The 18,804-nt window shown below is 40.4% G+C and overlaps 2 protein-coding genes across 4 annotated transcripts in view; one reads left to right on the forward strand and one right to left on the reverse strand.

Annotated features, from left to right (window-relative positions):
* The window catches only part of TMEM163 (transmembrane protein 163), a 109,441-nt gene extending 108,898 nt beyond the window's left edge, over nt 1-543 (reverse strand). Inside the window, exon 1 of the mRNA XM_081922056.1 lies at nt 262-543. Coding sequence (XP_081778182.1) covers nt 262-267 — 6 coding nt within the window. The 5' untranslated portion in view covers nt 268-543. The remainder of the gene's footprint in view (nt 1-261) is intronic.
* Nucleotides 544-836: 293 nt separating this feature from the next.
* On the forward strand, nt 837-17,942 carry CCNT2 (cyclin T2). Of its 3 annotated transcripts, XM_081921754.1 has the most exons (10): nt 875-1,113; nt 2,966-3,047; nt 7,567-7,689; nt 8,549-8,609; nt 9,035-9,097; nt 11,334-11,379; nt 13,812-13,975; nt 14,545-14,615; nt 15,258-16,383; nt 16,482-17,942. In XM_081921754.1, exons 1-10 carry the CDS (start codon nt 890-892, stop codon nt 16,544-16,546), a joined length of 2,025 nt encoding a protein of 674 aa, XP_081777880.1. In that variant the 5' UTR covers nt 875-889; the 3' UTR covers nt 16,547-17,942. The 3 variants fall into 3 exon arrangements, 2 of the variants coding, with proteins under 2 accessions (XP_081777880.1, XP_081777881.1); XM_081921755.1 differs by having other exon boundaries at nt 15,258-17,942; XR_014171034.1 differs by lacking the exons at nt 14,545-14,615; nt 15,258-16,383; nt 16,482-17,942 and having other exon boundaries at nt 837-1,113; nt 11,334-11,695; nt 13,812-13,951.
* The last annotated feature ends 862 nt before the right edge of the window (nt 17,943-18,804 follow it).

Raw genomic sequence — 18,804 nt, forward strand, 5'->3', positions numbered from 1 at the left:
TTGCAGAGCTGTTGTGTTCACTTTCCCTCTCTTATCCTCACGAATAAAACCCTTCCTCCAAGCTCCTGCTTTCCTTTCATTGAGGCCCAGTTGACAGTTGCCTACTCAAATTTCTACTTAGCAACTGGGTGGGCAGAAGGAGGATATTTCAAGGAAGGAAGGAACGGTGCCCTGCTTCAGCACCATTACTTACAGCCCCATTCATACAAGCCCATTCATGCTTCCTTGTAAGTAAACCCCACTGCGTTCAGTCAGGCTCACCCCCATGTCTGCATAGGGCTACAGTCACAGTAGTGAAAGGGCCACGTGTCTGCATTCAAGTGAATAGAACACAGCAAATGTCTGCACTGAATTGAGCATATCATGGAGCGCTCAGACCTGTCCTCTTTCGCATCAGACCGCCTTAAATTTCACAGCGGCGCTGAAATCCGCCTTTTCCTCCCTTACATTTTGTCTTGAGGGGGAAAGAAAAGGCGGGTAAGGAGGAGTAAAGGAACCGAGAAGATAAGCCTCCAGGCAGCAGCCGGCAGGACTCAATACTGTACGCATTGCTGCTATTCAATACTGTACGTATTGCTGCTATAATTCGACTCCTCTAAAGCTGAGGCAAAATCTGAAGACGAGCTGCACCATATCATAGAGAGAGAACAGCCAAAGAGTAACACGCGCCCTTGCCGACCCTGCGGCTCATTCAGAGTCTATGGACAACTCTATGGTTTCGGGGTGTTGTTGTTTATATATGTATGCATACAGAAAGTCGGAGAGGAGCGGAAGCCCCGTGGCTCTTCCTCGCGCGATTCTGAGTTCTCGCGAGAGAGGCCGCGCGGAGGAGGAGGCGGAGTCGGGCGTGCCGGTTGCCGCTGCGGGAGGAGGAGGAAGTGGTTGTGTCATGGCGGCGGCTGTGGCGGGTTCCGGACCTGGCGCGAGTTCAGCGTCGCGCGGGGCTGGCGGAGGAAGCGGCGGAGGCGGCCCGGGGACCCCTCGCTGGTTCTTCAGCCGGGAGCAGCTGGAGAACACGCCGTCTCGCCGCTGCGGCGTCGAGGCCGACAAGGAGCTCTCGTACCGGCAGCAGGCAGCCAACCTCATCCAGGACATGGGCCAGCGCCTCAACGTGTATCCTTCTGGGGCGAAGGCGGCGGGCAGAGGGACGGGGAGGGGTGGTCGCGGGCCTAAAGGGACGGGAAAGACCCTCTCCGGCTGCTCCCCACCCCCAGCCCGGGTTTTTCCTCCAGGCAGGCGGCCCCTTTGGAGAGCCGAGGAGGCCTCGCCTGATCTGGCTCCTCCTCCTCCTCCTGGCTCGCCTTTCCCTTCTTCTCCGGCTGAGGGGGTGGGTGGGAGGGAGGGAGGCGCCACAGGATCCCCCGGGAGTCGGGGAGGGAGGGAGCGTTTTGTTCGGCGGCTGCGTTAACGGCTCGGCGCGATGGCCTTGCAGGCCCCAGATCCTGCTGGCACGGGGTGACCTGTACTGCCTCGTGTGTGTTTGTGTGGCTTGTGAGTTCTGTGCGGGGCTGAAAATGAGGCGCTTTTTTGTAGTTGTCGCCCCTTGGCGCAGAGAAACTATGGGCTAGCGTCTCAAAAGGGGGCCTTTTGAAGTGCAGCCGTCATGTTTCAGCTAAACTGTTCAGTAATGGCTTTGTGCATACGTGATAGGGTTTCGTCTTCTTAATCTCAGGTTTAGATAGCAAGTTGTTGGTTTAAACTATGTGGGTTGGTTGCTTGTTTTTTTTGTAAATGAGAATAATTGAGATAGGTATGAAAAGGAACAGAAGCCTGCCCCTCCCTACACACATTCAAGTGGAGGAGATTTGATGCTTCTCCTAGCATGTGGATTGAGGAGATCACACAGGGCAGCCTTTCCGCAGCCTAGCAAATGCTCCCCCCCCATTCTTGTTCTGAAATAAAATAAAAAATGGTCAAAGTACTGCAAATAGTCCATCATCTCAAAAGAAAAGTTAGGCACTGTAGAATGTATTGGGTGTTCTATACAACGCCTTCAGTTGTCTGAAATCAGGAATGATAACAGGCTTATTCTAAAAACTTTCTTTCTCTGCAGAATTTAGACATAATAACAGATGTTTTAATTATTATTTTTAGCAAGGATAATCTGCTATAATAGGTTGAACAAACATTTCCCCCCATTGGGTATATTAAGTAGTAGGCTAACTTTATCCTTAAACCCACTTTCACAGACTGCAACAAACTTATTACAGTAAAGTTTAATCACCCATCACAAATTTCCTGTAAGTCCTGTGTAGATAACTTTGTGAACCCACTGTGTGTTCTTGTTTGACAAATAAACATTGTCTAAACTTGTGAATATGTGACTGGATGCCTTGATTAGCAACAGCTTTTCTAGATTTACAGTGATGACTTATTTACAGTTTCCTACACTAGGAATACTTGCAGAAAGTTAATCATTTCTAAAACAACAAACTTTGTGTGGCTTTTCCCAACAAACATAATGTAGACTAAAATGTGGAATAATCTGAAAATCTTGAAAGCTTTAGTATACATCTTTGAAAAATATCAACAATGACAACTTACCAACCACCCAGAATGGCTGTGTACAAGTAAAAAAAAAAATAGTATTAATTTAAAAATTTGAATAAGTTACAGCGAGTGCAGTGTGATTTTAAACACACCATTCCTGATTTTCTGAATTCACCACTCCCAATGAAGCTTCTTGCCCTACATTCCAGCCTTTCTTGCGAGTGGTTTTACCCTTTGGGGGATGGGGGCACAATTATTTATCTGTGAGCCCTGGGCTAGATACAGCCTATTGAAGTTTGGGTTATAAAGTGTGTTCCCCTGTTAATTTAACAGATATTTTAAAGTTATATCTGAATGAAATGAAAATAAATTAGTCTTGTCTTTTACATATTGTGTCTTATGGTTCAATTTAATCACTTGGAGAGAGAATTCTAATTTGGGTACTTAAACAAAACTTCCTTAACTCTCTTTTTAGATCTCAACTTACAATTAATACCGCAATTGTTTACATGCACAGGTTTTATATGCATCATTCCTTCACAAAATTTAATAGAAATGTAAGTACATCTAAGTCTTTTTTTTTAGCTTTTATATATCTAAGCCTTTATAAGAACAGTGCTATTTGTGGGATATGTAGCATTTATTTAAAAATTTATTTGACATTAGTTAGTCTCAGTCTGTTATTTCTGCTTGTAAGTAGTCAACTATGGTAAGAGAATCTCATTTATAAAATCTTGTTTACTATTAGTATCTCTTCATGAACTAAAAATGCTATGCTGATTTTGATTTAGGTGAGTGTGTGTCTTGCTTAGACTCTCCAATGAGTGGAAGGCCATGGTTAGGGAGATTCTTTCACAGCTCTGTGAGTTAAGAGGGTTTGGATAATTCATGCTCCAATCAGTTCATTTGGGGGGCATTAATGCCAGTGAAGGATGCATAATAGCTGTACTTGGAAACCATGGGCAGTGTCCAGTATTCCTGTCCCTTTAATGCAAGACATGTCCACTTGTGAGGTGAAACTTTTCCCTGTGCCCCCCCCCCCGAAAATCTCCAGAAGACTCTCCATAGAAGATTTTTGTGGGTGTCGGGGGAGGAGAGGAAGGGGAAGTCTGGCTATACAGAGTTCTGCTTACAGAATGTTGGATACAACACCAGCTGCTTATAAACTGGAGTGGAGTTTGTGGTTCATAATGAAATTGGAACCTGATAGACCTGTGCCAATGTGCCTTGTAAGCTGAAGTCTCTCATGTACTCCAGAAACTAACAAGAGCCTTAAAGGTACAGTGGTGCCTCGCAAGACGAAAATAATTCGTTCCGCGGGTCTTTTCGTCTTGCGATGTTTTTCGTCTTGCGAAGCACGGTCCGTCGCAACTGCGCCTCTTTAAGCGGCTTTAGGAAAAAAGCGAACAAACTCGCAAGACGTTTTCGTCTTGCGAAGTAAGCCCATAGGGAAATTCGTCTTGCGAAGCGACGCAAAAACCGAAAAACCCTTTCGTCTTGCGGGTTTTTCGTTTTGCGAGGCATTCGTCTTGCGGGGCACCACTGTATTTCTAAAAAGTTCAGTAATGAAATTTCTTTACAAATGTAATTAGCATAAACACAGTGGGAGTTTATTGTAAGTAAGTGCCCCTTATCTAATTTTGTATCGTTTGGAGTGGATAATGAATGCTTACATTTTTGTAATGAGGGATAAAATGCAGTATTTTTGAAACTGGGATATAAGAAATAAAAATGCTGTAGTGTTGAACATGGATCCAAAGTAGTGCATACACATGAAGCAGTTGTGTGCATAGCTGCAGTTTTGTTGTAGTTATTGTGGCCATACAGTCATACCCTGGTTCTTGAGCTTAATCCGTTCCGGAAGTCCGTTCAGGATCTCCTGAAATGATTTGAAGACCAAGGTGCGGCTTCCGATTGGCTGCAGGAGCTTCCTGCATTCAAGTGGAAGCCATGTTGGACATTTGGCTTCCGAAAAAGGTTTGAAAACCGGAACACTTCCGGGTTTTTGGCGTTTGGGAGCCAATATGTACGAGTACCAAGGCGTTCAGGAGCCAAGGTACGACTGTACTTGCATAGACAAGCTATTGATATTGCCAGGGTAGAAAGAAAACACTGGTTGTAAATGTGGTTTGTCATTTCTACAAGCAAGCTCCCCCTTTGCTTGCAGCCAAGGTGCTGAATATGGTGCTCTGACCAAGAGTCTAATTTCTGGTATTATTCTTGCTTTGTTATTCCAGCAATCATAGGTTTTGTTTAGTCAGCTTGTTGGCAGCTTATGTAGCTTAGAAACCTCAGGACACCTAGACAAAGTACTTCTGTCTTCTGTAATAGCCAGAAATGGTCATGGTTTGGAGACAGATGCTCACACAGGCTAGATGTTGCAGATGGAGCTTGATGGTTATAGGTAGCATCCTTCTCTCTTGCTGATAGTGTGTGTTAGCCATATTAAGAGGACTTAAATTTTGCTTTAAGAAACATACAGTGGTGCCTCGCAAGACGAAATTAATTCGTTCCGCAAGTCTTTTCGTCTTGCGAGTTTTTCGTCTTGCGAAGCACGGTTTCCCATAGGAATGCATTAAAAATCAATTAATGCGTTCCTATGGAAACCGCCTTCAGACCAGGTCCGGGGACAGTCTGTCCCCCGACCTCTTCTGAAGGCCGGCGGGGGGGCCGAAAGTCTTTGCTCCCCCCCCGCCTGCCTTCCCGGGAGAGCGGAGAAGCAGCGCTGCCTTCCCGCTCTCCCGGAAAGGCAGGCAGGGGGGACAACTTTGTCCCCCGCCCGCCTTCGGAAGAGGTCCAGGACCTCTTCCGAAGGCGGGCGGGGGGCAAAAGTCTTTGTCCCCCCTGCCTGCCTAACCGGGGGCTTTTAAATCGCCCCGGGACTGTCCTTCAAAAGCCGTCCGGGATAGCGGGAAGCGCTTCCCTGCTCTCCCGGACCGCTTTTAAAATGCTGGCAGTGGGGAGCAAAGCCTTTCGCCCCCGCCGGCCTTCCTGGACCTCTTCTGAAGTCCGGAGGGGGGGGGAAGGCTTTGCTCCCCACCGCCAGCATTTAAAAGAGGTCCCCGGAGATTTCCCTATGGGCTTTCGTCTTGCGAAGCAAGCCCATAGGGAAAATCGTCTAGCGAAGCATCGCAAAACCCGAAAAATCCTTTCGTCTTGCGGGTTTTTCGTCTTGCGAGGCATTCGTCTTGCGGGGCACCAGTGTAGACTGTTTGGTTGAAATAGTACAAACACAGTAGGAACCTGTGATTCTAATACTTTTTTTCCTATTTTTCACTACTACTGAATAGATTCTATGATTATTCTGATAAATAGCTGTAATGTAAACAGTGTATCCCATAAGGATTCATTAGTGTTAGATATTCTTTAAAAGCGTTTGGACATGATACTACTTGTGGCTAAATTTTGTTATAAAAGGCTTTTTTTTAGGACAAAAGAGAAAATGCAGTAAATGGGCAGAAGATATTGCTGTTTTGCAAGGAACTTTAGCGGGCTGCCGTGCTTTAATATCTTGGAGAAACTGTAAACATTGGTGGAAGAATGCTAATTGCTTCAAAGCTAAATAACTTTAGGATCCAAGTATGGACAAATCAGTTGCTTGGAGCACTACTTGGGGGAAAGGGAAACAGAATTAAAACTTTGTAAAGGCTTGATATATCATACATTCACAAATTCTGGAAAGCATCTGGTGGGACACTTTAAGGGAGGGAATTGTACAGTTCAGATACCATCACCAAAAATATGCTTGTTTGAGGTTAGATATGTTCACTTGATATGATGGCAGCACCAAGGGCAACATCTCTTCTGCTGATTTTGACTCCTTGCAGGGAGGGGGCAGTATTTTTGAGAAGGTGCTTTCAAAAGCAGTCTTGACTCAGGTTCAAATGTCAAGAACTGTACTTTCCATATTCTCGAACAACCTGGTGCCCTTAAGATGTGCTTGGACAACAATTCCCATCAACTATGCTGGGGGTGGGTGGGATTGATGTTCAGACACCTAGCTGGCACTAAGTTGGCAAATGTAGGCCTGGACACAAACCAACACTGGAATTCATGAGTAAATGATATCACCAACTCCCAGCGACTGACCATTTTGTGCTGCTGCACCCTAGGCCATCTGAGGTTTCTGTTCAGTGCCCAGTGGCAGCCACACTTCAAAGGGCATTATAGTAGTTGAGATAAGTTGCCATGTTCTGTGTGACTGTGACAGTGACAGATGCTTAGTCTCAATGTGTAGAGCTGGCATATCAGCCAAAACTGATGTGCTACATTCCTAGCCACAGCTCCATGTGGACATTCAAAAGCAGTGTTGGGTGAAGACGAATTCTTGAGTGTGACTTCCTTAAATTTTGGAATTGCTCTTAAGCCCTGATCAATAAAACTGCCCAGTGTCAATATGTGATACTTATCTGGGTTGCTCACACCCATTTAGGCACTCACTGAGCCTAAGCAACCAAGCAAGAACATCATTGGCATGCCTGATGCAAACAGAATGGGAAAACAGAGCTGAGTGCCATTAGCAAACTAATGACTCCATGCCCCCAAACCCATGGTGAACTCATCTAATGATTTATTATAGATATTAAAAGATATTAAAAGATAAGATAGAACCCTGTGGAACTCCACAAGATAACTCACCTGAGGCAGTCCAGGAGTTTTGTGTACCATCATTCGGAGCCTTCTTGTTCAGTAGGAGCTGAATCACACCCTACCTTGGTAGTATCTCCTTGCCCACAACAGTGATCTAGAATGATTGAGAATTGGCAGGGTCAGGCTCCCTATCTTTTTGATATATAGATCATCCACAGTTGTACTGGTTGCCTTGGTTTAAATCATAGCATACCTTTGAGGGGAGGCCTAACATAATTAGAGAATGGGTTGAGCAATTAACACCATGTCTAAGTGACAAAAGTGCTACATTCTAATATTTCTAGATGGCAGAATGTAGAGTAATTTTCAACTTCCACAAGGCTTTATCACACTTGTTTTAAGATTTACCCATTTGTTAGAGGTAACTAATCTTATGGGAGATGTGTTGCAACATTGTTCTGACTGAAGCATTTTTTTGTCTGACAGATTATATCTCCTACTGCATTATTTTTGGCTGCAAAAGTGGAAGAACAGCCACGAAAACTCGAACATGTTATCAAAGTAGCACATGCTTGCCTTCATCATCAAGAGCTGGACACAAAGAGTGATGTACGTACACATTAGTCTTCATAAAGCATAGCTGACACTTTAAAACACTGCCAGCTTTTTCCTTTAGTCTTGGCAGAATTGAAAGCTGCGTTGTTCCTTCCCATTGCATATTTGAATTCACAGATAATACATTTCTACTTAAATGATATTAAATGCAGTCTGTCCTAATAGTTGAAATCAAAATAACTTTTTTAATTGGGGAAAAAAAAGTTTCTTCCAACTGGGGGAAAATGCTTGTTTTTTGCTTTATTTGCAGATTTTGCCATATTACACATTTTTTCTACTTCCCTCCGATGACCATCTCTTCTCATAAAATATTAAGCTATTCAGACATTATGTTCTCCATCTCACCTCTACATGCAATGAGAGCAGGAGTCTCAATGTGCCTCCTTCCTTCCTGTATTGAGCTCCTTTCAAAACTTAAACTGGGTGTTGTGCATTTATTTAAGCACTTTGCAGGTTAGGGACATATACAAACAACATACTCTGTTCAAGCATTGCCTTTTCATACAGTTGAGGGGAATATAAAAATGTTGAGAAGAGGGTTTGAACCCAGGAGCCATTTCTGATCTCACTATGCTTAGAGGTAAGAAAGGGAAATAAATATCTGAACATCCCCAATATTGCTATGCATATTAGAGACAACTGTTGTGATGAGACTAATCAGAACTGTGTGTTTTAAGACATCATGAAAGAAACAAAAGCATGAGAGAAAATAGTTTCTTTCTGTCTTAGTGACTGTGATGTGTACCCCAAAAATAAGTGTTGATAGCCAATCAGTTTATTTGGTATATACTTTGGTATTATTAACTTGTTAAAGTTGCTGTATTGATGCTTCAGCATTTTTCTTTATTATTAGGCATACCTTCAGCAGGCCCAAGAGCTGGTTATACTTGAAACAATAATGCTTCAAACTTTAGGTAAGTATATTAAATGTATATATGATATTCTTAAAGCAACTGTATAGCCAGTAATATCTTCACATTATAGTGTAGTTCCAGTAATAGAATACTTACATATTTGATTGATGGACACACAACATACATATTAGGAGAAATCTGATCATAGAAGCCATTTTATTCTTGTCTTTTCACCATTTTTATAGCCTGTCCTTTCAGAGTTAATCTAGTATAACCACATTTACTGCAATAAATTACACATAGTAACTAAGCAGTATAACTGCTTGCATTTAAAAAAAAAAAAAATTCAATGCAAGTACCCTAAACTTACTTTAGTAGTCCATTATGAGATTATTACGCACTTGAAAGAAACATGACCCCAGGTACTTTTAAATTTATGGACATATATAATGTAAGTTTGTGAAATAACACATTTAATTTTTCAGGTTTTGAGATTACCATTGAGCATCCACACACAGATGTTGTGAAATGTACGCAGTTAGTGAGAGGTCAGTAACAATTTAACTGATTCTTTCCCTACATCTCTGTAGGAAGGTGGTGTGACTTACTAAAACTGTTTCTGGAATATTACTTCTGCTGTGAGTAAATCACTACTAGGTTTTGTTTTTACCTGGATCTATAAAGGATATGTAGATTATAAGTTGTGTGGTGTGTTTTTAAAGTAAAAATTGGCCCTCCAGGTACATATTGCTGATACGGGTGATTTTGCTGTAAGATGATCAGAGAATAAGGTAGACATCCATATACAATCAATGGAATTGGGGATAAAGGATTTTTCTTTTTGCAAAGCAAGGCAGATAACGCCATAGATGGAAATTATTAAGTACTTGCAATGCATAGTTGCTTTTGAAGCATTGGTCAGTTTTCACAGCATTAACTGTTCTGACTCTCTTTTCCCTTTCTAGATCTGCAAATACTTTTCTCCTAGGCCTCCCATCTTATTCAATTGTAATATATTTATTTTTATTCTTTCTTTTTAATGAGGTAGACCTGCCTAATTTCTGGACCGCATATGGATTAAATGATGTGTCACAGTCATAGTGAGAACTGAGCCAAGGTTCCCTGAATTTTAAACAATTGTGGGCAACCTTTTTCTGTCTGGGGCTATATTCCTTCTGAGTAGTCTATGGTAGGTAGCGTTGGAGTAAAAAAATGTATGGACCTAGTACCAGAAGTGGGAGGAGGCACTCATTTTTCTTTCTGCCGCACCCCCCCCCCCCACTTCCCACATTTTGTCCTCCTTTCTAGCTCCATGAAATTAAGCCAAGGACTCCCAGGCTGCCGACTCCTGATTTTTCTTTTTCTTTTTTAAGTTGTACTTGCCTGAAAACGAATGGCTAGAATTAAGATGCTATGGTAATACCTTAAAAGGTGGTTGTTTTTTTAGGTGACTATTATTTTAAATTAGAAGAATTTAGCAAGACAGCATTATATATAATGGATTTTGCATCTGTTTCCTCAGTCTTTCTGATCCATCAGTTTATTCGAATTTGCTGGTCACCATCTTACAAACATTGATAGCCTATAAGAAGGTCTTTATCTGCTTCCCTACTTTCACATACATTATTTTAAAAAGTTCATCATCTGAAAAAGTGCAGGTGAAGAAGACAGTGGTTTGAGAAAGCACAGTTTAGTCTCTCTTTACCTTGTGAATTTTGAAGAAGCAGTTCTTTATCCCAAGCAGTTCTTTATCCCAACACTGCCACCACCTTTCAAAGGGGCAGGATTGGAGAATACATGATCAGAAATCTTCTTTTAGTGTTGTGACATCAACATTTGACAAATTAAAAGAACTATAGTGGTACCTTGGTTTACGAACTTAATCCGTCCGGAAGTCCGTTCTTAAACCAGAACCGTTCTTAAACCAAGGCGCGCTTTCCCTAATGAGGACTGCCACCGCCAGTGCCCTTCCAGTGTTTGGATTCCCTTCTTAGACTGAGGTAGAGTTCTCAAACCAAGACATTATTTTCGGTTTTGCAGAGTTTGTAAACCAAATTGTTCTTAAACCGAGGTACCACTGTAATGACATCCTACAATATAAGTGGGGAGCCTCCAGCCTGTGGGCCAGTCTTGGTCTGCCAGAGCATCCAGTTTGGCCTGTAAGCCGTTTTCCCCAAACCATGCCCACCTGTCTAGTGGACAGGTGCTGTTGTGAGCTGTCTTCCTTAAAGGGTCAGCAGTGCTAAAGCAAAGATGGAAAAATCTGTACATCATCAACATAATGTTACGCTGAGTTTCTAGATTGGCTGACACTGAGGGCCGCCTCCTTTTGCTAGAGTAATGTTGATGGCAGGGTGAAAAACTGGTGGTGACCACTGAAAACTATAGAGAATCATGTTTTTTGCTGACCTCCAGCTTCATTTTTATTGGCAAGATGGAGGTCATCTATGATTTACTTAGAGCAAACCTATTAGTAGTTGAGTTGTAAGGCTCAGGCTATGAAGACAATTTGAATTACCTCAAAACATATTAGTTGAATTAGTTTGAAGTGCTGGCTAGCTTGTTGTGTTGCTTTGATTAAATAAATAAATTCATGTTTCAAGAAACCTTGTAGCAAAGTTAGTTTGAAGAGTAGCTGAGTAAACACAAACTTTGCCTTGGCAATGGCTTGCATTGTGTTCATTTGCAAGTGGGCCGCTTGTATTATCTTCACATAGAAAGCATTTTAGTTTGGGGAATTAACTATACTGGTGTCTAATTTCATTGTTTCTTTTTTTCTTACAGCAAGCAAGGATTTGGCACAGACATCCTATTTCATGGCTACCAACAGGTTGTTATCCTGAACCTCTTTGTTGCACTGTTGTAGCACACTATAGCTTCCTTTACTGCAGGGTCCCCTACCTGTGTCGAACCCTTGTTGCAACAGGCGACTGGGCCATCTACTGTGGTGGTACCTTCCTGTCTGCAGTGCGGTGTATTGTACAAGGGCCTAATGGCACAAAGGGGTTAAATGCACGATGTGAAGTGTAGTGGTGCTTTCTGGTGACTTTTTCTCGATTGTGAGTGCATAAGTCTAAAAATGGTAGCCTGAATAGCAGCTAAAGATTACAGAGAGATAAACTTAACCTAGAAATCCGAGCATCTTGGTAAGTACAAAGCTGTTTCTAGTTTACCCTTGTAGTTAATGGCATTTTTTTCTTAATGAAAATAAAATAGCATTGTTTTTTCTAAAAAGAAATCAAACAACAGCTGTAGTAAGAAAAAACAAAAACTTTTGTTACAGCTACATTAGAACTAGCCTATAAGACATTTAGCAGTGCAGAGGCTGGCTAGTTCTTTAACATATTTGTGTGGAAATAAAGCTCTACTATTAATTGGTCAGAAATGACCTCTGGCCAGTAGGTTTTCAGTTTTCAGTAAAATGGATAGTTGGAAGAGAGATGTAAATAAATTTCAAGTGTTCAGGAAAGTGGCCAGATGACATTCGCATGGAAAAATTGTGGGTTTAAAAAAATATCTGCTGGCCTAAGCAAAGCCTTGGTCTTGACTGCTCCTCTCAACTACTGCATGGTTGGGAGGAGGAGTAAACAGTGTTTAGTTGTTATTTCCCCAATTCCTGTCTTGTTAACTGATTTAAAATAAGCTTGAGTCATGACCACTGGTTTGAAGTTGTCTTATTTTGTTATTAATCATTAGATTTTAATTCACAGTTCATGGTTCATAGATAAAGACCAGTCAGGAATTGGGGGAAGTGACACTATATCCTGATTTATTATTTCTCCTGGCTGTGTGCTAGGGGTTTTATCAGTATGTTAACCAGCCTAGTCATTAATTTTATAGAAAAAAGTAGACTTTGCAAAAAGGAGATAGGTTAATTTGTATTCTGATGCACAGTTCCAGCCTTGGAGAGAGCATGAAAGCCAGAGGCAAAAGAGAGGATAACAGGTTTAACTTATGTGAAGCGGATATGAAATGGAATGGTGAAAGAAGACGACTTTATAAATAATATCTAAGAGTTAAACTTAAATGGAGAGAACATTAGGACATTAGAGAGACATTAGGGATATAACTCAGACATTGGCTTGATTGAATGAAATAAAAAGAGTGAGCAGAAGCCTACAGTAAAGTAAACAGGGTAATGGAGAATATAAATGAGGGTTTAGAAGGGGGAAATGATGAGTTTTGAAAATATGTAAGCAAAAATCTGAAGACCTGGGAAGAGATCCATTGTGTGGCAAGGATACAGGAAATAATGATCTCCCCTCAAAGTGATATTGTTAAGAGGGTTTGAGGAGATGAAAGAGGAACTAAATGCCTATGTTATTCTGGCTTGCAGTTTGAATGATTAATTATGAACTGATTATGGTGTGGAGAAAAGAAAGGAGCATGTGATTTTAAGCTCATTGTGTTGGATCCAGAGAAAATAAAAGTGGAACTCTGCTCATGCAGCAGGGCTTTCCAGGATTCACCCCACCACAACCACCTCAAGCCAATCCTAAGGCACAGTGGACCCTATGGGATAGGCCACGGAAGGTTGCAGTAGACAAGGAAATGAGAGGAATTGGGTGGGGCTGCCTTGATTAAATGGAATTGTTTTTCTGCTTAAATCTCTGGATCTAGGACATAGTTAGTGTAAATATGCACATAATCAAATATTTGTTTAATAAGTACTTGCTAGGGCGGACACACTTGTTAGAATGAGTATCTTTCCATTAGCTCAAATTTCAAATCAATGCTAGAACATGGAATTGCCACAGTTGTGTTGCTTCCAGCTAGAATTTTTTACTTGATCATGACTCGGTTGACTTGACTAATGCAAACTATGTTGCAGGCTGGACTGGCAGGGATTTCATTTCCCCCCTACATGTTGCTTTACACATTACTTCACTAACTTTAAAAATGAAACATACATTACAATGCCATAAGATTTGAAGGAGTATATTTTTGCAGAAATATTGATATTTATGAATGCTAATATTTTGATTTCCTTGTGTATTAAGTTCCTGTACTGCTGGAAGAACAGAATACTGTAGTAGTTCTTACATTTTAGCAGCAGAAACAGATCTAAATTATTGTGTATGAATACCTGTATGTTTTGTTTTTTAATATAAAGTCCCAAAGTTGTACATTAAAAAAACCCAAACATTTATAGCTTAATAATATATACCTTGAATACTGTGGTGATAAGTGCTCTCTTCTTGTTTTTTGTTCTTTTCCATGTTTGACGTTTGTTCTTCCATTGTGAAACATTTCCAACTACAGTCTGCACCTTACTACATTTTGTCTTCAATACAAACCAACTGTGATAGCATGTGTCTGTATACATTTGGCTTGCAAGTGGTCCAACTGGGAGATTCCAGTATCAACTGATGGAAAGCATTGGTGGGAATATGTAGATCCTTCTGTTACTTTAGAATTACTTGATGGTAAGTAAAATCTGTTTTCCTTTATTCTTGTATTTAAATTTGTGTTTCTAGTTATTTTGTTTGTGACATTCCTGTTAACCTTTACCATGATGGCCAAAAAGGCACTTATCCAGCAGTTACCTGCAGACTAGGTTTTTACCATTTCAGTATGTAATGCAAGTTTCTTTTATTATAGCTTCATCCATGCTGAATGTTAACACTTTTAAAAAAATGTTGACTTTTAAAAATAATGCTACATTTGCTGTTTTGGGTATGGATGTGTATTTACCAGGGTGGATCACGCTGGAGGTTTATACTGAGGAGTGGCATTAAAATATATTGTATTCCCCCCATTACTTTTTAAATCCGCCCCCCCAAAAAAAGTATCTTAAGCAGTGACTTAGAAAACTAGTTTCAGGCATATGTAAGGTTCTTTTGATTGAATAGATAGCCACTTCAGGTGGGGTTTACAATCAAGTGGTATTCTATATAAATTTTGTTAAGTCTAGTCATTAAAAAGTGCTGAAAGTTGCTAATAGGAATTGAGCTAGTTATTTAGATGTTTCACTTAATTTTGTTTTCATTCACAGAGCTGACACATGAGTTTCTTCAGATACTGGAGAAAACTCCCAATAGATTAAAGAGGATTCGAAATTGGAGGGTAAGAGATTCTTGTGGTAAAGAAACTGCCTCATCTATACTATATGTAAGCATCTGCTGATCTGCTTTCAACTTTGTTGAAAGCCAACATCCAACCTATCACTTGCTAGGTGAATTTTGATGTTCCAGTTATTTAACCAATAAAATCTTCATTATAGCAACTATAAAACAGTTGTGAAAATGACGTGTAGTAAGCTAAACCCAGAGTTACCCTACCACAAATGGTAGCATCTTAAGTCGAGATGAGGCTTCCACTTGAGGAAAGGGGAGGGGAAATGGTATTTGCCAATTTCCCTTTTGTTGTATCCTCACACTGTTCTAGAGGGTCTTCTAACCCGAACAGGTGTTTAGGATGTGCAGAGTAAAGGAGGAATTTATGTTAATCATCTCCCCCAGCAGAAGTTTGCATAAGGGAAATTTTACTCCAAGTGAGTATTTATTTATTTATTTAGCCAACTGATGTTCAAAAACACTGAGCTTTTGAGCTCAATGTTCTTTGTCAAGGTTCAGAGTAAAATAACTAATTGCAGTTGCATCATGTTCTTCAGTTTTGGAACTGAGTAGCTTCTACTGACTGCCAGATGTATTTGTAGATGTTACACTTCAGATTATGTCCTAATTTTACACTTTTATCCTTGTGTAGGCTAATCAGGCTGCAAGGAAACCTAAAGGAGATGGTCAGGCATCCGATAACTCCCTTCTTGGTTCATCTTTGGTTCAGAATTCCATTTTAGTAGATGCTGTTGCTGGTGTATCTGCAAATGCAACTTTCCAAAAACCATCTGCATCCACATTTCCTGCCCCAGTTCCTCTGAACTCAGGAAGTATCTCTGTTCAAGATAGTCAAGAAAATCTGGCAATACTGGCCACAGGAATGCCAGGTTCTTCTTACAGTCTGTCAGCACATCAAGAGTGGCCTCAGCACCAAGATCAAACAAGGACAGAACAGATGTATTCTCAGAAACCAGATACTTCACTGCCTGGTGGACAGTTCAACATAAACTTTCAACCAGGCACTTCATTGCAGTTACATTCAGGATTACATCACAGAGCTGACAAACTCTCTGAGCATTCTACTGTGCACAAACCGGGAAACAAATACCATGGGCAGGTGACATCTGCACCTGTAATAATGCCTCAGAAAATGTCGTTGGATAAATACAGAGAGAAACGCAAGCTAGAAACCCTCGAACTGGATGTAAGAGAACACTATATGGGCCCCGAGCAGCAATACAAAAAGCACACTCAACCCCAAGCAACAAGTAGCAGTTCTGTAACTTCCCCTATTAAAATGAAAATTCCCATTACAAATGCAGAGAAGCCTGAAAAACACATGCCTGACAAAAAAGAAAAGGGCGGGTCACTCAAATTGCGGATACCCATTCCACCCACAGAAAAGAACTCGAGCAAAGAAGACCTGAAAATGAAAATCAAAGTCTCTTCCTCAGAAAGGCATAGCTCATCAGATGAGGGCAGTGGGAAAAGCAAGCACTCTAGTCCCCATGTTAACAAGGAAAAGCACAAGGAACATTCCATAAACCGCCATCATGGTAGCAGTCATAAGCATTCCCATTCCCATACTGGTGGCAGTAGTAGTGGTGGCACTAAACATAGTAGTGATGGATTGACGCCAGCTGTTCTGAGAAGTCCTGTTGGCTTGAGCAGTGATGCCAATTCCTCTAGTTCCGGCTCTTCAAGAAAGAGGCTGTACATCAATGATGCTTCTCACAACCATCACTCCAAAATGAGCAAAAGTTCCAAAAGTTCAGGTAGTTCATCTAGTTCTTCCTCTGTTAAGCAGTATGTATCCTCTCTCAACTCTGTTTTTAACCTTCCCTTACCCCCTCCTCCCCCTGTCGCATACCAGGTGGGCTACGGACATCTCAGCACCCTCGTGAAACTGGACAAGAACCCTGTGGAGAACGGTCCTGATGCCAGTCACGAGTACAGTACAAACAGCCAGCATATGGACTACAAAGACACATTCGACATGCTGGATTCACTGTTAAGTGCCCAAGGAATGAATATGTAACCAGTTGCTTTGGTCCCTTTCTCCTTTTTTTATTTAAGAATATTAGAATGGAAACCTTCATAAGCGCAACCCCAGCAGTTGCTGCCCTACTTTATATAGATATATATATATATATAAATATATATAATATATGTAAGTGCTGCTTTATCCTTCACTCTGAGAAGAAGAGGTATAGTAAATGAGCCTATCTCCACATACGATAGTGTTATAAATACTGTAAATGACTTGGAAGGTGCAAAAATCACAGTATTTTCCACAAACACAGATGAGAACAGTAGGTTTGAATGGCTGCTCTTAGCTGTATGGAATGCCTCGCACATTGATTATTTATAACTGAATATGCCAGCCACAGTTTTTGTTGCTTAGTTTATGAATGAGTGTATTTTTTTTAATGTGTATTTATACTGTATGTATGATTTGCATGTTTCAAAGAAGGGATATGTAAAGTATACTGACAAATGTTTACAACAAAAGTGGAGAGAAATGTACATACATTTTTGTATGTTTAGATAAACCATAAATACTCAGGATTGGAGCTGCTTGTAAGTATAACAAATATACATAACTTTCCCCCCCTTGTATCAAAGTCAATCAGAAATATAAATAAAAGTGGCACTTCCTGTTAAACTGTAGGCCTTATTGGGAGCCACTTCCTGAGAGCACTTCACTCATTGGGGATCATGTACCAAATGTGGATGGATGGTCAGCCACAACACAGTATCTCCAGTGAGGCAATGTGAAAACTGCTCAGGCCTCCATTTGTAGTTTTTTTTTTTAATTAGAAAAACAAACCCAAGTTGACTGCTGAAATGTCAGTAGCTTTCAGAAGGGGAAGCAAAAATAAAGTTTATATAATCTTTTTGATGTGAAAGTGCATTTAAATGTTTGGCTTGATGCAGTAATAGAGACACAGAGCTGTTAATAATGGTTATATAGATTAACGTGATTTAAGAACTGAAATACGTAAACGTATAGTGAAATTAGTAAGTTTTTTAAAAAACTTAAGTTATTAGTGAACAGGGATCACTGTTTTCCATTAGCATTTCATACAGACAGCCACGTTTTGAATTAAAAAAAAAGTGTGTTATGTGAGTGAAATGCCATATTTCTTTTACAGGTGGAATACTATCTTTGCAATAAATACAATTATTGGTATCCCAACTTTTCCCTTATCTCAGACAATAAAAGAACTGTCACGTATGCTACGTGAATTGTACTTGTGATTGTAATAACAAAACTGGAGGTTTTTTCAGCTCTGAATAATCACTCGCCAATTAAACCACTAGTATACATTTTTATGGCTGTAAGTGTCATATTACTGTTTTCATTCACCTGCCTTTTTTAAACAATTGATGACCGTAGTGAATGTTGATGGGTTTTTGTTAAAAGCCGATGTCCCATTTTACCAGCTAACCCTAAGTGCATGGAATTTACCTCAGCATAAATTCAGTACAGTAGCAAGTGTTACTTACTGGGTATTTAATGTAAAGATTTTATTAAGTTGTCCTCGTGTCTGAGAGGGATTCACTATTTGGAAACATCTGTTCTTGCACAGTTTATGCTCTAATTGGTTATAAACACTTCAGCAGCAAATCTGAAGTTTAAACCCCATTAGCTACACTAAGCTAAGTGTTTTAGATAATTGTTGAGCATGTATCCAATTTGTAGTTACAGTATAATGTAACTACTTGTGCATCAATTACTATGTAATATTCAGTCGCCAGTAATGCAAAACTTTGTACTACATACTTGAAGACGTTTATTTGAATTATGGGTGTCTTTTTTAAACACTTCTTGAACATGGACACTATGAATAATGTATCTTCAGATTTTAATCTAGTCCTTAGCCCTTCACAGTCTGCCTCATCCAAAACTGTTAACTTCTTCACCCTTGTAACTTTTTACATTGAAAGAATATTTCTTAAAACCCTGTATTGTGAAACTTGATCCTGCATTGTTGCATATTTTTTAGCCTTTTTAGACTTTATTCGCTACCTCATCCATGCTATTAAATCCTGAAGAATTTTTGCCATACGGTGTAAGCAAGATTAAAATGTCTTAAATTGTGATTCCCAGTAGGAAGAAGACAAACAGTAAATGTTTACTTTAAATAAAATTTATTTACAAAGCCTCATAGTATTTGCTTACAAGCCTGTAG

The sequence above is a fragment of the Podarcis melisellensis genome (assembly GCF_964234715.1).
Source record: "Podarcis melisellensis genome assembly, chromosome: 1".
NCBI lineage: Eukaryota > Metazoa > Chordata > Lepidosauria > Squamata > Lacertidae > Podarcis > Podarcis melisellensis.